This window comes from Harpia harpyja, chromosome 3 (assembly GCF_026419915.1).
Source record: "Harpia harpyja isolate bHarHar1 chromosome 3, bHarHar1 primary haplotype, whole genome shotgun sequence".
Taxonomy (NCBI): domain Eukaryota; kingdom Metazoa; phylum Chordata; class Aves; order Accipitriformes; family Accipitridae; genus Harpia; species Harpia harpyja.
Window position 1 is genome coordinate 25,593,632 of NC_068942.1, and position 20,169 is coordinate 25,613,800.

The following is a 20,169-nucleotide window of genomic DNA, read 5'->3' on the forward strand; positions in this document are numbered from 1 at the left end:
TTAGGAGGTTTTTCCTCTCTTTTTCTGTCTCCAAACACATCACCATGACTTTTTCTATTCTATGAGGGAACAGTACTGAAATCTTGGTGAGGAACTGCAGCATCTCAGTCTGATCTGAGGGTAGGGACTGAAAAGTCAATTTGATTTATCGTTTTGTGCTGACCACAGTGTTTTATAATTTAAAATAACAAAGACTAATAATTGTTTATAGGCTATAACCCTTAAGATATCCCGAATAACTTTATCTACAGTGGACATAAAAAAAGTACATCAAGTGTCAAGACAAATTTTTAATTCTAGTTACTGTTATTATTGATCAGTTACAGGACTGTGAGTTTGTTTACCTGTTTCTTTTGTGTTCTAGACAACAGTTCCTGGGATAAGAAATAATGTGATATTACAACCACTGCAATCGGATACACCATATAAAATTACTGTTGTGGCTGTGTATGAAGATGGAGATGGTGGACAACTGACTGGAAATGGCAGAACAGGTAATTAGTTTTAATATTGTATATTCTTTTTTAAATTTAAGACACCTCTTTCTTGAGCACTCTAACATTGTTAAGTTTTCATTATGTTAATTATGCCTTTGATGTGATTATTACCTGACAGAGTTACAGTGTAAGTTTCTAGAGGTTGAAAAAAAGTCACTAGTCTAATTAGAGTGTTTTTCTTTCTTTTCAGTTGGCCTGCTTCCTCCTCAGAATATGTATATAACTGATGAATGGTATACACGATTCAGAGTTTCCTGGGATCCTTCACCATCCCCTGTTCTTGGCTATAAAATTGTATACAAACCTGTGGGTAAGAAAGCCTGTTCATTCTGAGTATACCACTTTCAGAATAGTGGATGGCTAATGGGAGATCAGAATAGAAATCTTAAATATCATGAAATGTTTGTGTTAAAGGATTTATGTATTTCCTTTGTTTACTGATTTTGATGGAAGCTTAAGTCTTGTTATCAGTATTTTATAAGAAGCACAAACTATCAAACACAGTGTTTCATACATTCAATTACAGAGAATGAATTGTATAGTTAAAATTTAATACAGTGACTAGATAAAGTCCTGGACGAGACTTGATTTTCCTCTCTTTAATACCTCTTGTCCTTCTGAGGATATGAACTGGTGTATGTGAGATGAGTATTGGACAGGGATTTAGGCACTAATGTCCTTCAGAACCTTTGTTTTATGTGACAGTGAAACACTATACATACCATTCTATAAGTTAAACACAACCATTGCACAGTAGCTTGTAAAGCTATGTGTATGTTCTGTTTGCAACAGTCTAATATGCTAAAATTTAAGAAATCAGTATGTTTTGTTTTAGAAAAAATGAGATTAACACTTAATGACACGTAAAAGACAGCGGATAGTTTTGTAACTCACCTAATCATGAATCTTTCTCTCTCTCTTTCTCTGTATTTACTTAATACTTCTTTCAATTCAAGGTTCAAATGAGCCCATGGAGGTTTTTGTGGGAGAAGTGACTTCCTACACCTTGCATAATCTGTCTCCCAGTACTACTTATGATGTGAATGTTTATGCCCAGTATGATTCTGGAATGAGCATACCTTTGACAGATCAAGGCACTACATGTAAGTCAAAATAATTTTGTGGTAGTCATGCTAGATACATATGCTGGTCTGAGATAACGTTGATTAAGAAAGGATTTTTAGGCTGGTTGTTAGAAAGTCTGTATATCCTCTCATGGACAATACTAATCATCTGTCCATGGTGTAGATCTTAAAAACACTAAGCTTGGCAACAGTAATGGAAATATAGTTTTAAGTAATGATTTGATGATATAAAATTTTCTAGTCTGCTTCCTAAAATTTTCTTCAGCTATAGTTGGAGTCAATCTTTAACTGTCTCCAGGGTACTACAGAATCTAACCATGCTAAACAGGTCTAGGTTTCTGCTACTCTGCTTTTATCTCACAGGGATGTCCAGAGACTGAAACTTCAGCTTTTCAAAAGGAGATGATTTTGTTGATGGCCTCAGCTAAGAAACTTCTACAAATTTCTTCAGTTAAGATGAATCAAGCACCATGAGTTTTGTTGACTCAGTACATTCTTTCCATACTGCCATATATATGAGTCAGATTCTGATTTTTGGAAGTTTCTTATTTTATAAAGAACTCAACTTATTTCATGTGAAAACTCATAAAATGGGCTGTTACCCAATACGGGAAGGGTGTCAGACTTTGGGCCTTTGTAAATAGCTAGGCTAGGATCTCTAGGGTGTAACAGAAAATGAAGATGTTTGACTGGAACTGCTCTTTCCTTTTGTGAGTATTTTAAAAAAAACAAGTTCTGGACCAGCACTGCTAATATAATTTTCATTTTGATGTGCTTCACCCATTACATACTGTTTTCCAGAGAACAGTTTATCTCTTTCTCTGTTCACAGTATATTTGAATGTCACTGACCTAACAAGTTACAAAGTGGGTTGGGATACTTTCTGTATCAGATGGTCACCTCATCGGTCAGCAACTTCCTACAGACTGAAGCTAAACCCAGCTGATGGTAAGTGCATTTTATTTTTTGCATTTTCTGGAAACATAATTGTCTTATTTCAGTGACAACACCACTTATTTGGGTTGCTGGCAAGCACCCACCAGAAGCCACGTTACATCTGGTTGAGCTTTAAAGCTCTGAACATAACCTGTTTTTCTACAGTGGTGAAAAAGCTGCAAAGAGGCAGTGCTGCCTATTGTCAAGTTAACTTTCATTACCGGGACCCTGCTAGTTACCTGGGTTTCACATGTACGCTGCAATGTTACTCTCCAGTGTGCTTCAGGGTGCATAATCACCACATAATCTTGGTCTAGAAAGGCTTTTATGGGACAAGAGTAAGACTGCTGTCCCATCTGCTCCAACCTCCTCTCAAGACGTCCCTAATTTTTACACTTATTTGTACACGTATTAAAAGGGAAATAGCGGGTTCTAACTTTCTTTCCGTTGGGCTTTTTTTTGACAGGTTCCAGAGGACAGGAAATCACAGTACGTGGATCAGAAACGAGCCATTGTTTTACTGGCCTCTCACCAGACACAGAATATAATGCTACCGTCTTTGTTCAGACCCCTAACCTTGAGGGACCTCCAGTCTCTATGAGGGAGCGTACAGGTAGGTAATAGATACTGTGAACCTTAAGTTTTGGCTATAGAACTTGTCTTATTTCAGCTGTAGAACTTGTGTTGCTCCTAAATGGCTTTCAACACCTCTTTTAAGTGATGTTCTTTCCTCTTTCTCTCAGTGTCATGTCAACTAGAGTTTATGAGGGAAATTCTTATGCTCTTCTTCAAGTATTTCCTAGCACTTGGATGAAAAACAGATGCATTATCAGAGTGCAGTGTTACTCAGCTCATGTAAAAGTGTTCCTGTTATAATGAAATCATGTACCTTTGTTTTAACAATAGCTATAATCTCATTACTGTTGTAACAAAAGAATTTTTTTCTTGCCAATTATACATTGTTCAGGTTAGTGAGAAAAGATTAGACTCTTTCTGTGTGGTAATATAATACATAATCTAGAGTTTTTCCTTGATTGAAATAATTTATATGTAGTCAAAAAATTATTATTTCATTTCAGTCCTCAAACCTACAGAGGCACCAACTCCACCACCTACACCTCCTCCACCTCCTACGATCCCTCCAGCTCGGGATGGTATGTTTATTTGTAGAATTATTCAGTATTTTTATGTAGTTGCTGCACTGCTTCAGACTTTAATTCTATTTTTCATAAACTTAAGTAGATTTAAAACTAGCACAGCATTTTAGGGAAATAAATTTAAGACCAGTTTCCTAATGCCATCCTTTCGCTCTTGAGCTGTACTAGACTTCAACATTTCGTGGTTTAGAACAGCAAGGTGCATACATTTGGGGAAAAAATTCATGATATTCTATAGCTCTGCAGCAAGTCTGTGAGTCTGTCTGCCCTCAGCAGACAATTTATGTTTTATGGCAGCTGCTCAGAAAAAAAGAAGTAATTTAAAACATCTACATTCGATTCTTGAGCTTTTCCTCATTTCTTGAACTTTTCTTTGTAAAGTTTTAATAAATGTTTTTGTGTTGAGCATTAGCCGTCTGCCAGGTTGACTGTGTGGTAACAGAAGTGTGCTGAATATTTGTCATTCTTGAATTTTCAAAATTTGAAGCAATGCTCTTTATTTCACAGTGATATGACTGATGTGTTTTAAGTGTTCCTTTTCTTGGTCTTTCAGTATGCAGAGGTGCCAAAGCAGACATAGTATTCTTGACTGATGCTTCCTGGAGTATTGGTGATGATAACTTCAACAAAGTAGTGAAATTTGTTTTTAACACAGTAGGAGCCTTTGACTTGATTAATCCTGCTGGAATCCAGGTAGATTTGTTATTTCCATTGGGTACATTTTGGAGGGAAACTGAAGATGAAGCTGAATTACTAAAGTTACATCTGATTTTTCCTTTCTTTCAGAACGCTGTCATTTTTTTGTATTAGACTGTTGTACAACGCATGTGTATGTGTATGTGTGTGCATGTATAATTATTTATGAAATATGTTGGTCATTTTGTAAATACAAAGGGAATCCAGTCTATCCTGAGAGGTTGCTATTCTGAAAGACAAAAGTTGTAGTGTGTGGGAATCTTCCAGGCAGAGAAACTGGGGTGATGTACAGTCAATGTATGGTTAATTTTATAGTTTTGTTTCTTTGTATAGGGTATCAACAACTGGCACACAGCCTAGTTGTTATATGCTAGGTTTTGTCTGTGTCATATCAGAAATCTGTTTTGGGGACAGTCTTGACTGTTGAGTGAACCTTAAGTTCACTCTTTAATTTCTCAATGTAAGAAAGGAGTCTTGTACGTGTAGAGTCCAGGTGGCTTGCCATCAGCCTTGTCTTGTCGAGCTGCCTAGAATCCCACTACAGTAAGTAGGCAGAATCCCTTTGAGAGAGGCACTTGCAGAAGTCTCTTCATCCCACCCTAAAAAGAGATGTGTCCACTCCACAGTGGGCATAGTGAAAGTATGAAAAGGTGAAAAGTTAGTCCTCTTTATGAATTAATGCATCTTTAAAGGGTAAACAGTAATAGCTAATGAGGAATAGACTTTCAGGATTTCTGGGCTGATCATAGTTATGCCAAAGACATTTCCTTCCTTCCAGTAAGACAGCTTCTTACTGTAAGCCTTGCACCATTACTGGTTTTCATTTGCTTATGGGAAGCTGGATGAGGTCACTGCCTAGGTTCCCGTAACCATTTCTTTTTCACTAGATGAAGAGATGTGAGAGAGTTTCTTACAAGATATTTCTGGAGCATTGCAATGACCTGCAGGTGCAATGCATTTTCCTTGGTTAGAAGGCTGAAGGTGTGGGTTTTTTGTGGGAGATTGTGGGAGTGATTTTTCCCCAGTAACTATAAAAACTATTTGCATTGCTCATGAGCTGCCTTTCATCTTCTAGGCATATTTTTAGGTCTTTGATTCCCTATCTTTAACTCTCTAGATATTTTTAAGGAAAAGATACCCCTCATATTTTGCTTTGTCTCAGACATCCTTTATCCTTCTTAGCTCTAATCTATACTGGGTAGTTTTCCTTTCCATTTGCTTGTTTGGTTTTTTTATAGTATTTTTTTTCCTGTGAACATATATGGGTCCCCGACCTAGAGCTAGAGAAGGCCTAATATAGGTGACAGAGACACGTAAATGCTAATGTTTAGTAAAATATTACCTCTTGAGATAGTTGCAACAATCTCAGGTTTTGAATTGGATATTAATCACTTAAAAGGGAATTTACTTCAATAAATGTGAATATATACATACAGAGAGATGTCTATTCAGCATCAAATTAGTATATTATAATATTGCAATTTTTTCAGAACATTAAAAGGAGCAAAATACAACATATAGATATAATATTTAAAGACGATTTCAGAATAAACATTCAGTGATTGTATTCCAGTATTTAAGGCAAAAGAGTACACAATTTTGTATATCTCCAACTTTATTGACATTGTATTGCCAAATTATTTTTGTATTTCCTGAAAAAAACTGGAAGAGGTTTTGTAGATACTGTACATCTGCTCAGAAGCAGAGAATAGGCACTATATATACTGCATCATAGTAATAGCAATAAGTTAATCATACTTATTTAAGGTCACATGACATTTCATACACAAAGAGAAAGAAAGAAAAAAGTGTTGCGTGCACATTGCTGTGATGATATCTGTGTCTGTAAATATGTATGTGTGTGCATAATCATACATATATTAAAAAGATTTTTCAACTATTTAATGCTTACTAATATACCACAATACAGATTTCAGTGGTGAGAACTGGTCTGAACGTGGAGGTGAGACTGAACACTGTGATATATTACATTTCAGGTTTCGTTTGTGCAGTACAGTGATGAGGCAAAATCTGAATTTAAACTGAATACATTTGATGACAAGGCCCAGGCCCTGGGAGCTCTTCAAAATATTCAGTACAGAGGAGGAAACACAAGGACAGGTAATTCTGAGCAGTAATTATATTTCTTTAGGATAAAATATTTTCAGAAACTACCTCATTATCCTAATATTGCGTGGCTGAAGAATTAGAATTTTATGTTCTTCTACTTTAGCTGTGTGGCTGTTGCCCTTTCAAAGTAAAGTAAGGGGTTTCTTCTCTTGTGGATAATAGGGCTGACTCCTTGTTCATTGTGCACTTTGCAGGCAAAGCCCTAACATTTATCAAAGAAAAGGTTTTGACTTGGGAGAGTGGCATGAGGCGAGGTGTTCCCAAGGTACTTGTTGTTGTCACAGATGGTCGGTCTCAGGATGAGGTGAGGAAAGCAGCAACGGTCATACAGCACTCTGGTAAGCAATTCGCAGTACCTGGCTCTTTCATTTCCTTATGTGTTAAGCAATGCAATTATAAGTGATGCTTCAATTATCTGGGAATCCTTTCATCATTTATGGACTCAGAAACATATTCTGAATATTTGGGAAAAACAAAACTATTTAAAGAGTTTAGACTGTCTGGGCCAGACTTACTTTTTTTTCCTCTAGCTTTCTCTCTGGGGAAGGTTGTGGCTTCCCAAGGCTTTCAAGTAATTCCTCATGCATATCGTTTCATAGACATGACTTTTGGTTACCTCTTTACTTCCTTGATGTGCAGACCCCAGAGACCATTGTGAAGTGTACTCCAGTCTAGTGCTTTTGGTGTAATGGGCCTGGCTTTTTGAGCTTTATGATTTACCTGATATAAACCAGTGGATCTCCAGTTAAAGGAGTTGCTTTTGGTGGAACTGGGTCTGAACTGACTCCTTCATTGCCTTTTGAGCGAAGAAGCGTTGCACTTCCTCTTCAGATTTGCTGAATGTGGCTTATGTGAGCCTAAGAATCTATTCCTGTCCGTGCACCCAGCAGTTTTGCATTTCAGTGCATGAACCACCTGGAGTCCTGTTCCCAGAGTAAGGAGATGTTGTACTTCCTTACGGAAATCATTGGCATGTAAACCACAAGTTGTCATCTCTGCCTCTGTGATCTGAAGGCATCAGCTCTGTCTAGATGGTTTCTAAAGATGTTTGGCTACCCTATTCATAAAAATCTCTACAGTCTCCCTGAATAATCTGCTTCAGTGCTTAACTACCCTAATAGTTGGAAAGCTTTGCCTCACATTTCACCTAAGTGTTTCTTCAGGCTAATTAAACTATTGTCTTCTTTTCATTTACCTAGTTAACCAGGAAAGCTGTTGATCACTGTCCAGTGTAACGGGCCTTCGTATTTGAAGTTTGTTGTCATTTCCTCTTTCTGTCTTCTCTTTTCTAGACTAAGCAAACCCATTTCCTTCAACCTCCTGTTGATCATGTTTTCCAAACCTCTTACCGTTTTTCCTCTCCTCTCTACTTGCTTTGGTTTCTTTGTATCTTAAATGTTGTGCTCAAAGCTGGACAGAGTATTTCAGCCAAAGCTTCACCAGAATTGGCTACAGAGGAATATTTATCTTCTTTCTGAAAAATTAAAAATGTAAATAAAAATAGCTTTATCATTTGCAATAAATTTGAATTCTGCTTTCAGCCTCCAGCATTTCCAATGTCTCTGCAGTTTCTCGTCAAGGAAGTTTTGTGGGAGATTTTTTTCTATATAGTGCTGAATTTTGCGGTGACTTTTTTTTCTTCCTTGTTTTCTGGTATGGCAAAGAGAGGTCCAATTATCACATGGAGGCTTAGGTGGGAGAAGGGAAAGGAAGAAATGAGTCAGAGACAGAATTCTGTAAAGGCTAGAAGCTAGCAAGAAACAAAAACTTGATATAGAAGACAAGGAGATGCTAATTAAGGATTTGAAGAGGAAAATCACCCTGACAAAGAAGGAGATTATGCCATTACAGATGGTGATATGATGAAATTCAAGGGTCTGGGTTCTTCTTGTTTGACTTAAGCCATCTAACAACTAAATGTCTAGTCTAAGGTCATCATGTATGGTCCTTTTATGGCTAATGAAGAAAGCAACAGATAGGCATCTACAGACCACGGCTTCTTTTATCTTGAAGTTGTTAGCGTCTTAGGGAGGTGAGATGAATTGCATTCTGAATCTGCCCATGACTGTCTGTTGATTATAGAGGAACACTAGACAACTAGCTTAGACTTGTTGCTAACTTGGAAAGTAAAAATTAGTGAGATGAATACCACGTTAAGAAAGTGAAAGAGAAACTAAGAAACATGGAATGCAGGAGAGGACAACAGGTAAAGAACTGGATAACTAATAGTCTGCACAGAGATTTTGGACACAGAACAGATTTAAGATACTGTAGAGTTGAGAGGATTGTACATTTTGTATGAAAGAGTGAGGGGACTATGTAGCCAAGGCTGTGTGAGATTGGATAATGCCCAACAAAAATCAATGAAGGGAGGAGTAGAAAGTTTTGAAAGATGCAAAAATCAGTTTAGTCCCTCCTGAGCTTGGATAGGTTGAAAGGATATCCGGAATGTATGCTCATAATGAAGGCCAGATAAAAGACCAGGTAGAGCCTGAGAAATCAATGGTAGAGATGGTTTGTGAAATACTGACCTGAAAAATGGGAATGTATGTTTACTACATTTCAAGTAACAAGTGTTATTTTTGCAGGCTTCAGTGTCTTTGTGGTTGGTGTGGCTGATGTAGATTACAATGAGCTGGCCAAGATTGCCAGCAAGCCCAGTGAGCGTCATGTATTTATTGTTGATGACTTTGATGCCTTTGAAAAGATTCAAGATAACCTTGTCACCTTTGTGTGTGAGACAGCTACCTCAAGTGAGTAGAAGACATTTTGTTTTTCCTTTTCCCAAATCAATACATATGCTTGTATATTGCTACAGCTGTGTGGTGGGTTGACACTGGCTGGATGCCAGGTGCCTAGCAAAGATGTTCTGTCACTCCCCTCCTCAGCTGGACAGGGGAGAAAAAATATAACAAAAAGCTTGTGAGTCGAGATAAGGACAGGGAGAGATCATTCACCAATTACTGTCATGGGCAAAACAGACCTGACTTGCGAAAAAAATTAATTTAATTTATTACCAGTCATATCAGAGTAGGATAATGAGAAATAAAACCAAATTTTAAAACACCTTTCCCCCACCCTTCCCTTCTTCCCAGGCTGAACTTCACTCCTGATTTTCTCTACCTCTTTCCCCCCAGCGGCGCAGGGGGACAGGGAATGGGGGTTGGGGTTAGTTCATCACACGTTGTCTCTGCTGCTCCTTCCTCTGCAGGGGGAGGACTCCTCACTCTTCCCTGCTCCAGCATGGGGTCCCTCCCACGGGAGACAGTCCTCCATCCATCGTGAGTCCTTCCCACAGGCTGCAGTTCTTCATGAACTGCTCCAGCGTGGGTCCCTTCCCCGGGCTGCAGTCCTTCAGGCACAGAGTGCTCCAGCGTGGGTCCCCTGCAGGGTCACAAGTCCTGCCAGCAAACCTGCTCCAGCGTGGGCTCCTCTCTCCACGGGGCCACAGGTCCTGCCAGGAGCCTGCTCCAGCGTGGGCTTCCCATGGGGTCACAGCCTCCTTCGGGCACCCACCTGCTCTGGCATGTGGTCCTTCTCTCCCCGGGCTGCAGGTGGATGGATATCTGCTCCACCGTGGACCTCCCTGGGCTGCAGGGGGACAGCCTGCCTCACCATGGTCTTCCCCACAGGCTGCAGGGGAATCTCTGCTCCGGAGCCTGGAGCATCTCCTCCCCCTCCTTCTGCACTGACCTGGGGGTCTGCAGGGCTGTTGCTCTCACATCTTCTCACTCCTCTCTCTGGCTGCAGTTTCTGTGCTGCAGCAACTTTTTTTTTCCCCTTCTTAAATACGTTATCCCAGAGGCACTACCCCCGTCGCTGATGGGCTCGTCCTTGGCCAGTGGCAGGTCCGTCTTGGGGCCGGCTGGCATTGGCTCTGTCGGACATGGGGGAAGCTTCTAGCAGCTTCTCATACCTTGTAGCCCCCATGCTACCAAAACCTTGCCATGCAAACCCAATACAAGTTGCCATCCCATTTAGGGTACATCAAAAGAAATGTATGTATATAAAAGTTAGGTTTCATAATAACTGGACATAGTCTAAGGGAGCAAGTTACTTTTTTAAAATTTTGAGGTAGGTATTATTTTTTATGTAATCTTGTCTCACATTTCAAAAGTACTGGTATAACAAAAAGGGTAACAGTCAGTGAGAACTATTGCTCTTTAAGAAGTAGAATGATGCCTAATGTGAACTGGAGGACACAACAGGTCTCTTATTTACTACTGGTCTAGGGGTGCTAAAGAGGTGCAGCTGATGCTGTTTCAAAATTATCTAAATAAAGCTGAGTTGTTTACTCAAGTGAAATCCTTCTATGGCAAAAATGAGAAATTCTCAGGCCTGTCATGTGCAACTGTGTACTCCCTAACTGCCTCATCTGCTGGCTCCTGAGGAGCCATATAAATCTGCAGTTTTTCCTTGTGAATCTGACAGCTATTAGGCAGCCTGACTCATGCCTTAAATATTCATGGAAAGACTGTGTCATTGTGCTCCTTTCTTAATATGAATTAGACTCTTTAAAATGTTTGGGGGGTTCATTTGTTATTGCATACAATTTGTCACAGTAGAAATATCCTACTAAAAGTAACAAGTAAAGATTTTAACAGTACATCTACCACAGAACACGGTATTACAAATGTAAAAAAAGTTGGCCGACAATTAATAATAGCACAGATGTTTTGGTAATAAAACTTTCTGAAGTATATATATGTTCATATCCTGTTAGGTTTTATAGTTTTGAATTATATGTTGTTTCATGTCTTTTAGCTTGTCCTCTTATTTACTTGGAGGGATACACTTCACCTGGTAAGTAACTGTCTAATATTTTGGCATAGCTTCATTTGTGTCTTTTACAGCTCTACAGTGTTTTTATTTTTTATTTTCTCTCTGGATTTAAAGGTTTCAAGATGCTGGAATCATATAATCTAACAGAGAAGCATTTTGCTTCTGTACAAGGTGTATCACTGGAATCGGGCTCTTTCCCAAGCTATGTAGCATATAGACTCCACAAAAATGCCTTTGTCAGCCAGCCAATACGGTAAGTAAACCTGAAAGACTCCAATTTATGGCAAGCAGGTGAGGAAGGATTAATAGAGTTTATAGATGGTAGCATTAGTATCTTGTGGAAGATGCATTTATTTGATCTTCTTTTTACTGAACTGCAAGAAATATACTCCAGAGAACATCTATCATTGTTCTCATCTCATTAAATGCTAATCTATTTCTTTTGTTGCAATCTGTTCACTATTAATCCAGTTGCTTATTGTTCTTTTTTGAGATTATGCTTCTTGACCATTTGAGTTGCATATAATCCACAGTTTGTCCTTAGGCAGTTGAACAGCAGCCTCCTTAGTACAATGAGCTCCATGTTGCCGGAGAGAAATGGTTTCAATATGGAGGGATAAGTACCACTTTTTGCAGAGGCATCATTCATATTGCAGTAGGCAGCACATTGACGCCATTGACTTAGGGCAGTTTCTCCTCTGCTTGAGTTGCCGTATTTGGCAAATGGAGTGGAGTTTTCAAGGGCCTGTGGTCTTAGAGCTTGGTTATGAAGGGGTAATATATGGTCATTATTGCCAACATTTTTTCACAACCCCCAAAAAGACTTAGTTAGTGGTTAGTTTTACTAAAAGGGAAACAGTAGCGCTCTCTTTTTCTCTTTACATTTGTTCCTCTCCCATCTACTTAAGTAAGTTTCAAAAAAAGTTGTTCTGAGTCAGAGGAGATGCCTAAAGATAACCTATTATTCCTATTAAGTTTAAGGAAATTTAATCTTCTTTTCATACAAGCCTTTGACATCTTCTGCAATCCTGCTGGATTGGGTAAAGATCAGATCACAGGCATAGGAGCTGAGGTATATGAAGAAATAATTTCTTTTTGCCAGCTTTCTCAGCTCACAACTTTCAAAGTGGAGGACTTGAGGACTTTTTGAGTTCATTGACATGCCATTATAGCTATAGTGGGGATAGGTCTCTGACAGCCTGGATTTTTACGATCTAAGGAAGTACAGCTAATCCCAGTTTTGCAACTCTCTTACATTAAGATAAACCTTGCATTTAGCAGGATAAGCTGATAAAAAGAGAATGAAAAGACAGACTTCCTATTATTTCTTTCTTTTTTTTTTTTTTAAATGTTGTGATACATAGTCTGTTGTCTGCTGTAAGAAGTGGAGTAGACTTGCCAGAGTATTCTGGGCACTTACTTTCACGAGAAGCCAGAAAACAAAACTCACTTTAGACTGAATCATCAAAGCAATAAAAGCATCCTGATCCTGGTGGCATAGTTGTTTGCATATCTGAAATAACTTAGTATCCAAGTTAAAATTGTGTTGCTATATCTACTTTAATATTTTCATTCTTGCACTGTGCTGTATGGTGTTGACTTAATGATATGGCTATTATTGCAGTGTCCATAATTGTATGGGTACATAAGCTTTACCTAAAACACAGAGCAGCTCCTCTCTCCATTTTAATGTTTCTATATTTATGTTCATGAGGCCAAATCCCCTTCTCAGTTCCATTATAACAATTAAGGAGAAGCAGAAGCTACCTCCTTTCTTACAGTTTGCTTCCTGCATTCCCTCCCTTCCCCTTCAGAAAATACTGGAGGCCATTTAATGCATGTTTTTGTTTACTTTTGGCTTTCTGCTTTTTTAATGTCTAACAGTCTGAACATCAGAAATCTAAACATCAGCCACTGATGAATGAGGTGGAGCCCAAATACATTACCAAATCCAGAGAATACATCAGACATCTCCTTCACAGTATCTGTGCCTGAAGGGCAGCAATAGTTAAGTGCTGTTTTCTGCTGCCTGTCTAAAACAGGCCGGATGAAAAAAGAATGAAGCTGCGGTCCTTTTTTCTGTACTTATCATCAAGGAATTTTAAATATGTGTAGTTTATACAGAATCTTGCCACAAGAATACATCTCCAAGAGTTCTTGGTCATATTCTGGCTTCCTCCATAACCGTGGTGCCTGGACCAACTGAAGACAGGCTGTGAGTTCATCTTAACAACTCACATAGTGGTTTTTATCGCAAAGTTCTTTTCTATTTGAGAGAGTAGTTAAAATGCTCAGTCCATTAAACGCTGTGGTTTCCCTGTTACTCTCGTGTCTTTTCTTTGAAAAAGAGCAAATGATGAAGATCTTATTTTCCTCATGTGTTTCCATGTGAAAAAATGTCTTCATATTGTCTTAACAGGGAGATTCACCCAGAGGGATTGCCACAGGCATACACTATCATTCTGTTATTCCGTCTTCTGCCTGAATCCCCCAATGAGCCTTTTGCAATCTGGCAGATTACAGACAGAGATTACAAACCACAAGTTGGAGTTGTGCTTGATCGTAAGGATGATTATGCTTATTGCTTAAAGAGTTTGTATGTTACATTACTTTGCATGCATTCTTCCCAAATATTTCCAAACCCAAAGCATTCCTACATGGTAAATGGTAAATGATTATATATTTTTAGTTTTAAGAGGGTTTTTTTGTTGTTTTTTTTTTTTTACTTTGTACATTAATTATTTTTTTCAACTAAGAATAATTCATCTAAGCTACGTTTCAACTTTGGTATTACCTCTAAACCCAAAGGAAAATACATCTATGTAGTTACGGGTCAGTAAGACCATCTATAACCTGTGTTTACCCAATTGAGTGGTATACTACGTTTTATCTATAAGTGTATCTTAGGATGGTGGTTTCAGTAGTACATATGAAATGAAATGTATTATTTTCATTTATTGCAGCTGCCAGCAAAGTACTGTCATTCTTTAACAAGGATACAAGGGGAGAGGTTCAGACTGTAACTTTTGATAATGATGAAGTAAAGAAAATCTTTTATGGAAGCTTCCATAAGGTAAAGGATTGAAATTATGAATGTTGCTTTCTGAAGTGCTGTTCTCTGAAACAAAAGACAAGCAAGCAGAAGTCACTGTTAGTTATATCCAGTCTTTGTATTGGTACTGTAAGTTGACATAGAAACTTAGAGATCATGTAAAACAAGATCTCCGAAGTTATAGCTCTTCTTTGAACCAATGTAAGAAATTTGTTAATAATTTGTCAAGATTATGTAAGTGGAGGGATATATCTGAACAAGACATCATAGCTTGATTCCTGGAACATGAAAGAGGAGGATAAAAGATAAATGGAAAAAAAAAAGGAAAAGAAGTTGTGGTGAGAAAAGACTGGGGGGGAATGTAGTGATTTGAAATCATTCAGTGAAGAGGAAGGTATAGCCACAGAAAGCAAGTAGCTATTGATAAAGGCAGAGAACCAATTCTGGGTGGTGAATAGCATATTGAATAAGATTGATATATTTAACAAACATAATACATGTATATGTATATATTTTGTATGTATGAATGTGTATTGGCATATTTTTGGCTTAAATTCACTGATTCTAAAATATTCCAAAGTAATGTTAGCTGAGGAAGCAAAAATAATAATAGAGAGCCCATAAAAGATTGTATAATCTATTTGTGAGTTAGAATGAAACTCAATGTTTTTTGAACTGTCAAAATGGTTAGTGAAATCCTTACATGTTACTGCATCTGCCTTCAATTGTGATAGTTTTGTGCTTGCTTTTCTAATTTTGTGCACTGAATTATGACAACTTGATCCTGCCACGTTTCCTTACCTCTAGTCATCAGGAAGTGTTTGACTCAGGCTACATATATACCTAAAACACAATTTAAAAAATATTTTCTTGCTGTGTTAAGTATATACGTTTAGGGCAAGAAAGTGGGTTGCAATTGCAACATTTTTGTGAGCTGAAATGCACATTCTCATGTTTTCATTTATCTCCCTTCTGTTTAGTTTAGTTTCCTTCTGATGACTAAATATGGCTGGAGTATAACATTTGTTTTCTTTATGATACCCTCTCCTGCATGACTAGTCACTACCAGTATTCCTTTGAGGATACTGATAAGAGGTTGCCTCTGTCAACTTGCTGATACTGGAGGCCACATTGTCAACCTAGCTCTGCTAGGCTGAAAGCAGGGAAAGATAGCTGGTGCCAGCATTATAGTGTTTTGTGACTTCATCTGGTTAAAACTCAGAGGACTGTAAAAATCACACAGCACTATAAAAGCTATTGGTTTCCTCCGAATTTGACACAGGATAATTTCCCAAACTGCTTCTATGTTATATACAATTATTCTTGTTTTATAATTTATTTAATGGCTAATTATTTTTGCATATATGAAGAAAAGTTTGTCATTGACTTTGTAACTGATACTTATGAGTAGGCTTGGATCACGCCTGCAGTAGGCAACCTCTATTTTATCCTTGGCATTTGGCTTTTTGCCTTTTTTTTTTTTTGATAGCTTAGTAGGACAACTGAACTTTAAGGGAATGTATTAATCTACTGGAGTGAGAAAAACTGTCAGTAAAGGCTAGGATAGATATTGTTTTGGTGTAAAAGTTGAGTCATCACCAAGAAGTACTGTTAAAACACAGAACAGCATGTAGCATGCCTCATTTTAGATATCAGTGTGAGAGTTGAGAGTTCCCTTTTTCAGCTCAGTGGTGTGAAGCTCTCTACATGCTGTACTGCCAGCAGTCTGTTTTAAGCATCTGCTGCTAATTTCATTGATGTTCGGAGTCATATTTTTCCTTGTAGTTCCTCTAAATGCGATAGGGCTGAGCAGAATTATCTGACAGCATTTACAGTGAAGCTCTGCTCATTTATCAGAGCAAATGGGGAACAACCTGCAACCCCAGCAATACTAGCAGTTATGTATAACAATTGTTGTGAAAAACAATTACATGGGAAATAAAAATCCAGAATTTTGTATGATTTCAATAGTTAAATGCACTCATACATGTTAACAGTAAACAATCCTAAGGTGCCAAATGATGTACAGGAGTAACAGCCATTTGCAAATTATCTTAAAGCTCTGGGACTATGAATTCTCGCTTATGAGATTATTTCTTAAGCAAAAATGTACCAGTTATTTAGTTCAGTGTGTCATTCCCCTTCTTTTTTCCCAGAAAGGAATCAAAAGTTCAGATTTTGATAGTATTTAAAGTAACTAGAATAGCCTTGATTTAAAGAGCTGTATTTTGGATTTTTTACCATGTAACTGAGCTGACTCTTCTGGATTCTCTCCAGGATGATTACTGAGATTGCTATATGAGTCAGGTTGTTAATGATAGCATCATGGGATTCCCCAGCTCATGTGCTGGGAAAGCCTTATGTATCAGCCATGTTGATAAGCTCCTAATAGAGGATAGCAGTAGTTTCAGCTGGATGAAGGAAGGAAAGTAAGATTAACACATTTCAAAAGGTACTTTTGTAATTTCTCCTACCATCCAGTTTCAAAGAAATGACAAATTTTTAGAGTGCAAGAAGATGTTTTCCAAAATATCAAACATTTTTGTGGTTTTCATTCAATGACTTACTGGCTCACTCAGTGAAGCACAGTTAACTACACCTAACTGTGCAGGGAAATTTACTTTGGCATACTTGAACACTTTGCGTAGCATAGCTATGGTGAAAGCTGTTGAATCTGGCAAGTCCCATAGGAAAAATCCTGACTGCCTGAGACAGTCATTAAATTTATAACTGAATGTTTTGGAGAGCGAGATGACTTCTACTTTCTTATTCTTACCATGCTAGACTTCCTTTTAGATTGCAGTTTTGCAGTAGTTAGCCACAGGAAATTTGATAATGAGTGTATGTCTTTCTGCTGATGTACATATTAGATAATAGTTTGCTTAGCTTACTGATGTGGTTCATTTAGCAGTAGATCAGAACACCATCAGGCTTTATCTTAGAAGTGGGTCCGGAAAGAAAGAATAAAGTATGTTTTCTTTCTTAAAACCTTAGTGCCTTCTGGCACTGGAAATGGTCAGAAGTGATGCTTTATGTTGGTGTGTTAGAAATTGAAGAGAATGTTTCTGTTAACATTGTTAACATTTGTTGAAAACAAAACGTAGCAGGATTGAATACAGACATGTTCTATTTACTGTAAACACTAGACACCTACTTTTATTAGATTTATGCCTGGGCCATGAGATCCAGGCTGGAATTTGGAGCTGGTGTTAAATCAGCAGTTAGCTGACTGAGTCAATGACTTGGGGGAGCTCTGCTTGTTCTTGATTGCTGGGATTGCTTCTTCTTTGGACGTATAGGCGATGCTCAGCAGTCCTTGCTGTTTGAACGTTTTCAAATTGATGATCTCCCTCAGCATTCTGATGTAGATTCACCTCTCCTAAGTTTTGTGTGCAAATGAAAATGCCGTAATACACGTTTGCTATGCAGATGTCATTTACTTTATTTAAATAGTGACAAATACTTGACATTCCAGTGGAAGGACTTGCATATTAGATACCTTTCAGAATCAGTAAATTACATCTGTGATGAGTTTAAACTGTTTGATGGATTAGTTAACCTGTGAAATTTAGTCACATAAGCAAATGACTGAGTATATGATGTATAAATGATAATTAATTTAAAGTTTTGGCATGGTGCTTACTTTATTTTGTGGAAAGTTTGGTATGTAATACCAAACTATACTTTGGATACGCTCAGTTATCTTTCCATTATTTTTTTATTTGGTCAATGAACAATCCTCAGAATGTTAATTAAAAAAACACAGCACTGAGAATTAAACTGTGATGCCAACTGAATTTCAGGTGACAAAAAATGAGGGCAGTTTCAAAAGTCTTAATTCCAATTATATAAAGCATAAGCACATGATGTTTAAAGAGTTTTAGATAAGCTATGCTGATGCCTTGGAGACAACTCCACATGGGAAAATATTTAATATGGAAAAAAAGAACAAATTCTCAGGAGACTGTTCAGGCACTTGTTGACTCAGGACGTTTAAGGGAATCTTAGTTTCAACTTTATGCCATTTTTTTAAGCAGTCATCAAATAGCAATATGTTTCTGAAGCATTATGTGCTGTGATAACAGAAGCTTTAAAACATAAATACATACTTCAAGGATTCCTTACTGCTGATCTTACTGTGTTGATATTTTAACAACTACATAGATATTATAATGTTGTATATAAAATATATGCTGTATGTAAGGTGTATAAAGCCACTGAAACCTTTCTGTTGCCTTAAGATGTTCTTCCATCAACTGCATATTAGATTTACTAAAATGTCAGACCCTTGTTTCTTTCTTGGAGACTCCTGAATATCTTCTTTTTTCATAGAAATGTAGGAAATTCACTTGCGTAACATTCTCCATACGTACTATAAATTTTTTGAATGGTAACCTTTGCTTCAATTTTGTTTGTTCTTCTGTTTAAGATTTACTGTATTTTCCCCAAACGCTTCATTCTCTTCTCCTGGTAAACATACTCTCCCTTTGTTACAGTCATTCTTTTCTCCCTCCGAAGTTTCCCCTATTTCCAATAATTAATCTCTTCCTCTTCTTCCCTGTTTCCCCTTATTTTAGCATATATTTTTGTAGCCAAATTTCTCTCATGGAAATTTCTCTCTTGCATCTTCCATTAGTTTGTCTTTTTCTGGGCAGGCTTCTCTGCTCACTTCCTGTATCTCAATGCAACTAATGCCTCTGGTTGAGTCATCTGTGGAAACTGAACCCTGGATCTTTTGGATCTGAAACAATCTACTCTCTGAACTACAGACAGAGTCTATTAGCCAGTGGGCAGTCACAGACTCATAAACCTCTTGTGTGGTCCCAGCCATCAGAAGAAGACAAGAAGAGCTTATATTCACTTCCTCTCAAAAATTCTTTTTATTTTTTACTTTTATGCCATCTTAAGGTAATTTTCAGGCAAGCTTTTTTAAATAGATCATTGTAGTTCAACTGTTAACATTAAATAGTACTTCTTAGCTGTGCTTGTGTATTCATCTTACTGATTTTCAACACATTTTAAAGAGGTTACTAATGTCATAAACTTTACTTGAGTTTGAATTTTTCCACCAGTTGAAAGTAAAGCAGGATTACTAGGAAGAAAATTTAAAACAGTATTACCTAAACAGTGAAATACTGTTAAAGTATTAAAGTAAATATGCCTATGTGCCTTTTCTAAATATTACGTTAAACTTTTTTTCAGGTCCATATTGTTGTAACTTCATCAAATGTTAAGATTTACATTGACTGCAGTGAGATACTGGAAAAACCAATTAAGGAGGCTGGGAACATCACAACTGATGGCTATGAAATACTTGGGAAACTTCTGAAAGGTGACCGGAGATCAGCAACAGTAAGCAATAAGCATTAATCCATTCATTAATGCAAACCCTTGATATTTTCTGAGGAAAGAGATTAGAGATCAAGGATTGCTAAGAAATCAGTAGTGCACCCAAAGCTTTCAAGTGTCTGTACTGCAAGACCCAATATACTTAACTGAGAAGTTTGGTCTTGATAGCTTCTCATTCTAGCAGAACTGCAAGTACAAAAGTCTAATAATTGAAAGTTGCAGTCAGGTAAATTCAAATAAGAGTGGAAATCTTTTTCTTTTAATATGGAGAGCAGTTAGTCATTGGAACCATTACTGTGGATTCTCTACCACTGGAAATCTGTAAATGAAGATTGTTTTGTTTTCCTGAAAGACATTGTCTAATGAACAGGTTTTAATTCTGGCAAGTTCTGTGGTCTGTCTTGTACTGGGTTATCAGAGTAATCCCCACTGGCCTTATGATCTATAAACCTATAATGAAAAAGTGGCTGCTGCTATGAAGGGCA

General features: G+C 37.5%; 1 protein-coding gene across 6 annotated transcripts in view; it reads left to right on the top strand.

Moving 5' to 3' along the window:
- The window catches only part of COL12A1 (collagen type XII alpha 1 chain), a 107,269-nt gene that overhangs the window by 63,719 nt on the left and 23,381 nt on the right, over window positions 1-20,169 (top strand). For all 6 annotated transcript variants that reach the window (XM_052781695.1, XM_052781697.1, XM_052781698.1 and 3 more), the window contains 15 exons: window positions 365-494; window positions 688-807; window positions 1,454-1,600; window positions 2,414-2,530; window positions 2,985-3,131; window positions 3,598-3,672; window positions 4,229-4,368; window positions 6,369-6,492; window positions 6,696-6,839; window positions 9,090-9,254; window positions 11,266-11,304; window positions 11,398-11,536; window positions 13,703-13,845; window positions 14,247-14,356; window positions 19,538-19,687. In XM_052781695.1, the coding sequence (XP_052637655.1) occupies window positions 365-494; window positions 688-807; window positions 1,454-1,600; window positions 2,414-2,530; window positions 2,985-3,131; window positions 3,598-3,672; window positions 4,229-4,368; window positions 6,369-6,492; window positions 6,696-6,839; window positions 9,090-9,254; window positions 11,266-11,304; window positions 11,398-11,536; window positions 13,703-13,845; window positions 14,247-14,356; window positions 19,538-19,687 (1,890 nt within the window). The remainder of the gene's footprint in view (window positions 1-364; window positions 495-687; window positions 808-1,453; window positions 1,601-2,413; window positions 2,531-2,984; window positions 3,132-3,597; window positions 3,673-4,228; window positions 4,369-6,368; window positions 6,493-6,695; window positions 6,840-9,089; window positions 9,255-11,265; window positions 11,305-11,397; window positions 11,537-13,702; window positions 13,846-14,246; window positions 14,357-19,537; window positions 19,688-20,169) is intronic.